Source organism: Nicotiana sylvestris, chromosome 6, assembly GCF_000393655.2.
Source record: "Nicotiana sylvestris chromosome 6, ASM39365v2, whole genome shotgun sequence".
NCBI classification, from domain to species: Eukaryota; Viridiplantae; Streptophyta; class Magnoliopsida; order Solanales; family Solanaceae; genus Nicotiana; species Nicotiana sylvestris.
In genome coordinates this window covers 200555026-200561541 of record NC_091062.1, presented here as the reverse complement: position 1 = coordinate 200561541, position 6516 = coordinate 200555026, and the positions used below count along the sequence as shown (strand labels likewise).

The following is a 6516-nucleotide window of genomic DNA, read 5'->3' as shown; positions in this document are numbered from 1 at the left end:
TTATTATACCCGATATGGATAATCTTCAACCGGGGTAATGTTTATCCATAACTGGGTACTGAAAGGATAAGCTTATTATACCCGGTATAGATAATCCTCTACCGGGGTAATGTTTATTCATAATTGGGTACTGAAAGGATAAGCTTATTATACCCGGTATGGATAATCTTCTACCTAGGGTAATATTTATCCATAACCGAGTATCGAAGTGATAAGCTTCTTCAGGAAGCTTATTTCCAATAGAGTACTTAAATAGATAAACATATTTACAATGGAGTCCCATATAAATAAGCTTCTTCAGGAAACTTATTTACAACGGAGTACTAAATGAACATACATAATATAATATATTTATAACTGAAAGTAGAATTTTTTAAAGTCGTATTTAACTAATTTTCGCATAGCATAGCTAATGCTCGTATTATTATACAGCAAAAAAGGTCTTAATTTCTTAATCTTCTTCCAACAATCCAACCCACCAGCCTTCTGATTCCAACATCCTTACTTATCATCTCTCTGATTATCGATAGGTGACTGACCTTGAATTTACGCCCTACTTGCTCTTCTCTTCGAGGTGGCAGACAAGCGCTTGGGCAAAAACGGTTTGGATCTGGAGATCAGGGACTGTTCTCAAATCTCCAATCTTCATCTATTACCTGGAATCTCGCTCTTTGCCTCTTGATTTAGGTAACCCACTCCCCATTTCTTTTTAATTTAATTCATCTAAACTTGTTGGATTACAGATTTTTGTTTTTGTTTTTATACAGGGGAAGTTTTTCTGGGTTTTGCAATTGTGAACTGTATAGGAAGAGAGCCATATTTCCATTATTTTTTCATCATAAGTAACAAAACTTGTTCTTTAAGAAACGCATTTTAGTCCGTATTAACTTCAAAAGAATCATTCACCATTTAAACAAAGGGTGAAGAGAAGGGTTTTATACAGACGCCCTTATCATCTTGTTGTCTGCTTTCAAAATATACCAAACTAGAAATGAATGAAGGTTCCAAAATGGTATTTCTTTTAATGCAAGGAAATGCTATGTATGATGCAGTCTCATATGCTATTCCGTCTGTTTTTGTTTGATGAACTACAGTCAGTTTAATGCGCTGCCTGATCCATTGAAATATAAAGATTAACTCATAAGTTCAAATTTTCGAGTAGCCAGAATTCTAAAAGTAATTCTGTCCCGAATATATTGATATTATGTTCATAACAATGTCTGTCACGAATTTAGTTAATATTGGTACAACATCAGTTCGTTTGGTATATATTCAGTACTTCTTTATTAAAAATAGTATATATTCAGAACTTCTGGTAACCGTTCTTCATGCTGATCCATCTTCTTGTTGCTTTTTAGCTGCTTAATATTAGTATCTGTATGATATCAATTTCTATGTCCTCTATTCTGTATTTTAAGTAACGAAACAAATCAATGTGGTATTTGAAGTTACTGATACTTATAGAAAAGAAAAACAAATGTGGAATTGCCTCTTAGGCTTTGGTTCAATGGAAAAGGTAACCCAGAGTGTGATTTGTGGTAGGTGCACGTAATGAGTTTGAGACTTTACTAGTGAACCAGGTCTGGCATCTAAGTGGAAAATGGTACCAATTGTCCGCCGAGTTTCGAAGTTCTAACAGTCAATATCTCTATTATCGTGAAAATGGAATGTGGAGGCTTTTCTAGCAATACTGATTATTAAGAAGATAATATATCATTCAAAGTTTAACGAAATTTCAGCATCAGCTATGTGGCTTCACTCAAAACTTGGAAATTTAATTGTTGGGTGGTCAAAGGAGCTTACATACTGTAAACTATGCACAACCACAGCGAAGTACCTGATTCCATGAGTGAACAACAGCCTAGACTCCAAATTTTAGACTTCTCCACTACTTGCCAGCCCTATGGTGGTAAACACTTAGTAAGTATATGTACTGTGGTACATGTTTAAATTATAGAGCACTGCAATGAAAGATGTTGCAGAAAACAAGCACCTGAACATCGTAGAGTTTAAATGATGTCTTAAATCTTAGCCGTTACTGGTTGGATCTGGGGTAGTATATGCAATCCAAAGTTGAGGTATTAAACAGGCAGGTCATAGGATATAGGCTGATTGAATTTTGCTATATAATAGTAGCTGGATAGGATCATTATCATTGGAGCTTCTGTGGTAAATGCTACAGGATATCGTTAAAACGACTTAGAAGAAGGGGGGAGAAGACTAGACGGCAAACCTTGGTTCTTCAGCATTCCACATCACAGTGTTGGAAATGTTCCTTTTCCTGATAAATGACAAGAGTTAAACAAATGTCATTAATGCCCGACTGGAAGCGGCAGTGTATATACAGTTTTAACTTGTAATATGACTACATACTAAGTTGTATATAAGCTATGGAGATTTAATTTCCTGGTAGTTGTATGTTATACATTGAGGTCGTTTTTTACTTTTCATTTCCTTTTGTTCTTGGGTCTAAATATTTTTTTTTCCCTATCAAGAAAGTCTTTGCGTAGATAGGTAAGTGTTACAACCTTGGGCAATGCGTACATAAAGATGACCGAGGAGATTGAAAAATCAGAAGATGATTTGTGAGAAAACATATGAGCGGAAACACTGCTCTCCTTCAGTGCAGAAATCTACTATAGAGACTCAGATTCCTTGTTTTTAAAATAACAAAAGCATTGCTCATGAAATGTTAGTGTCTGTGCTTCTGTGATCTTTTTTATTGGTTTGCGCTTCTATAATTCTGTTCATTTTTAACGTTTATTTACTTGATGAATCTAGTATAAGCTTAATGTTGGAGTATGCCCTTTTCATTTCAATCTGGTTATAAAGGTGCTCCGTGCACATAGTCATCTATTATTTGTCGTTTCATTTCATCATTTGATTGAAAAACAAAGAGGAGGCCTTGCAAACTTTTTTTTATTGCATAAATGTTTTGACAGCAAGTGTAAGAGGAGTTAACAGTTGCTACTTTACTGTGCAGGCTTGGTGGAAGGTGGAACTGATTAAGAGAGGAAAATCCAGATATGGTAAGTTAGATTGGAATACTTTTTCGTTTCTGTTGTTGAATGTAACAAGTATGATGCTCATTAGCTTCTTTCTTTTCCTCTTCGGTGGGATTTTCAGTCGGCTCTCTTCAATTTCCACTCCTTTCTGACGGTAGTGCTGTTAGGGATTTGTACATGCACTTATGTGAAGATACATTTTCCTGCACTTCTTGAACAGAGAACCGGGTAAGTCTTCTCCATGAGTATATAAATAATATAATGCATTGTAAGGAAGTATAAGTAGTTTTCTGTAGCTCTGCGGACAGGAGTTTGGCATTGGTGTCAATATTACCTATATTGGTTCTCAAAATTCATATGGTAGTTTCTTCCTTCTTTTTTTCCCATAGGTTAGCATTTTCTTCTTTATTTTCTCTAACTGTGTGGTAAAGGGTTAAGAAGTGCTTCATTTATCCTTTATTATGTGGATGCTCTTGGTTTGAGAATGTCCTTTTCTATTGCATTTCTGTCTTGGTTGACATTTCATGGATGGTCACACTTATATGGCAGCAGGTAAGCTCGTTCTCTTACTGGGTACCATGTAAGTCTGCACATATGGTAAATTCTGTGATTGAACGGGTTTTCCTTCCCTGCTCAAGACACATATCGGCCCTCGCCGCACCCTCCCTCTGGTCAGCCACCTTTTCTGTGCAGACTCCGCCTCCTTACTCCTTCTTCACTGCCTGCATCCCTCATTGTATTTTGGGAGGGTGGAGGTGAGTAGAGAGACGGCAGAGACAGGTTAGGGTTGGAGGAAATATCCCATAAGGAGGGGCTTTGGGAGAGAGATGTATACCTTGTGTGATCAGAATTCTCCTGCAAAATATCCCTCTTCATATCCTATCTTTCATAAAGTTGAAACCCATAAAATGAAGGTTGTAGCATGGTTGATGTACTTGAGAGGCGCAAGACTTATGATTTCTTTCATGCAATTATCCTCCTCTGGAACTATGTATTTTCAATGATGAGGCATGTAACCCACTTTATGCATCGTCAAGTACCAGGAGATTGAGGATTTAAGAGTTCCAATGTAGTTTTTATTGCTCCGGGGAAATTGGTGGTTATGTCTGCAATTCTGCATTGTGGAAGGTATTTCAGTAAAAAATGTCTTTGCTAGGACTAAAGATGGGAAACTCTTGTATGAAATGATCCTGCTGTGGTAAAACATAATGCTAGTTTTGAGGGGGGGAAAATACAAGGGAACTTTTTATTGGATCTACTGTATTTTTCTTGACTCTTAAATGGGTTTCAACATGCCATTTCAGTTGAGGGCATCTCAGGCTTCAACTGTTTTTCCCATCTAAAAGATTTCAGGTTTAGAAGCTACAAAAAGTTTTGTAATATGTTCAACACTTGTATCTCCCCCTTAGTGTTGTGGATTATGACTTTGTTCTATGTATCTTTTTACATCCTAACGAGATGGTAACCGTGGCAGGTTTCGAGGTTTCTTTTGGAAGGCTGCTAGAATAGGTAAGTCATCTTCTACCGCACTGATGTTACTTGTATCAAAGAATTGTCTGGACTAATTTCCTCGCCTTTTTACAGAATCCCAAACTGTTTTGCCGGTTGTTAAAAACAATGCATGCATTTCTCTTAAATAATGAATCATTTGAAACCAAACCACACAATAGGATGGTGATGAATTGCTGAAGCACTGCTGAGATAAGGACTTACAGCTGAAACTTAGGCGTCATACTTTGAATAATAATAATAACACAATCCAGGCTAAGCATTATTATTCTGTAATAAGAGCATCATCTTTAGAGGAAAAACTATTCTTATAGTTCTCTCTTGCTTGACCTATTCATAATGTTTTGGGGTATCATGGTCGTTTCTCTTCCCCATTTGTTAATGTAACTGGATGCTTCATTTGCTGTGGTTGCATGTCATTTATATTCCCAAATCTTCCTCATGGTGGCTCTTTGAAGGTTCTTTGAACACTTTTTCCCAAGTCAAGAAAATGGAGGAAAATATTTACTTCTGAAAATTTCCTCTGCCATCCAAAATTTTGATTACATGCAACTTAAAGCAAATAAACTTATGTAATAAGGATAGTTCCATAACTCACATTATGGAATTAACGAAAAAGAGGCAGTCAAATATTATGAATGTACACTGTCGTGGAAGTATGAAGGCCAAGACTGCGCTGAAACTAGAGACTTTGAATCCTTAGATGCCTCTGGCTTGTTCCGAGAATCTAGAGTTGGTGTAGAGGTGTGCTGATATTGGGTATGTCCAAGAGTAAGATTGTTTTGACGGTTTTTTCTTTTTGGGTACAGATTTCTCAATGGTGATAGAAGTTTGCTGTATTTACCAAAAAAATAATATTGTCAATGTCTTTTTTCATCCTACCATAGCAAATTTAGTCTTTTAATCCATTCATTCTTCCAGAATGCATGAAATTTAACAAGTTGTGTTACAATACTTCAACGTGAACAGGTGAACGGTTGAGTCCATGGGTGGCTGTGGGCTGTTTGACGATGGGTGTTTCAATAATCTTCTTCTGACAGAACAAACTGTTTGAACTCAAGAAAGTACACCCTCAGCTGGTGGTAAATTAGCAGTTGATTTTGTTTCTTCATCAAATGCTTTCTTTGATTAAAGGATGACACCAAGCTTGATGTGAGACCAATTCCTGCTTTCCTTGATCACTACTTGTATCGTGAACTGAATTTTAGCGTGTAAAATTATTGAGCTGTGATGAGAAGGTTGGAATCTGTGTTGTCTACTTTAGCACTCATAATTTTACTTTATGTGGTAATAGCTTAGTCTACAAATAGAAATCAAGAAGTCTGATTTATTTGTTTGAATTGATTATCATATGTCCAGTATTTGCGTGGTCTATCAGCTGCTTGAACACCATTGAAAAATTACTCCTGATCCACCCCTCCACAAGAAAAGAAATTTTCTTTAGAATTAAAAAAAAAAACCTCCACAATTATTAAGTATGAAAATATTTTCAAAGTCAGTTTGATTGATGCCCTGATGGTTGTGATGGTTGCTCTGATGGTAAGCAACCCCCACTTCCAACCGAAAGGTTGTGAGTTCGAGTTCCCCAAGAGTAAGGTGGGAAGTTCTTGGAGGGAAGGATGCTCCGGTCTATTTGGAAACAGTCTCTCTACCCTAGGGTAGGGGTAAGGTCTGCGTACACACTACCCTTCCCAGACCCCACTAAATGGGATTATACTGGGTTGTTATTGTTGTTGTAGTTTGATTGAGGCCCCCTTTATTCCTAGCATTAATTGGTTAGTTTTCAAGCTGCTGCGACCACCGAGTCCATAGATGTCTCTCCAAACTCTCCAATTAACTAATCTGACTAGCTATTTTATGTGTTGTCTTTTTCATATTAATGGTGGTCGGGTCAATTTTTGTTATTTTGCCTATTTCAGTAAGTACTCGCTAGCTCTTATCAAAGTTGGGCAACTTTATCAGTCAGATGTTACGTAGATGGGAAAAACTTGTCTAGATTTGA

The 6516-nt window shown here is 36.8% G+C and overlaps 1 protein-coding gene across 1 annotated transcript; it reads left to right on the top strand.

Annotated features, from left to right (window-relative positions):
* The first annotated feature begins 418 nt into the window (after positions 1-418).
* LOC104240495 (uncharacterized) lies at positions 419-5854 on the top strand. Its single transcript, XM_009795347.2, has 5 exons — positions 419-687; positions 2984-3029; positions 3127-3233; positions 4480-4514; positions 5484-5854. The coding sequence occupies exons 2-5, from the start codon at positions 3027-3029 to the stop codon at positions 5549-5551; spliced, it is 213 nt and encodes a 70-aa protein (XP_009793649.1). The 5' UTR covers positions 419-687; positions 2984-3026; the 3' UTR covers positions 5552-5854.
* Positions 5855-6516: the final 662 nt, after the last annotated feature.

What these genes read in the sequence shown, in the direction of transcription:
- LOC104240495 (XM_009795347.2), top strand. An exon ending in CTTCTTGAACAGAGAACCGG is followed by an intron (nt 3,234 to 4,479) that starts GTAAGTCTTCTC and finishes TAACCGTGGCAG; the next exon opens with GTTTCGAGGTTTCTTTTGGA. An exon ending in TTGGAAGGCTGCTAGAATAG is followed by an intron (nt 4,515 to 5,483) that starts GTAAGTCATCTT and finishes CAACGTGAACAG; the next exon opens with GTGAACGGTTGAGTCCATGG.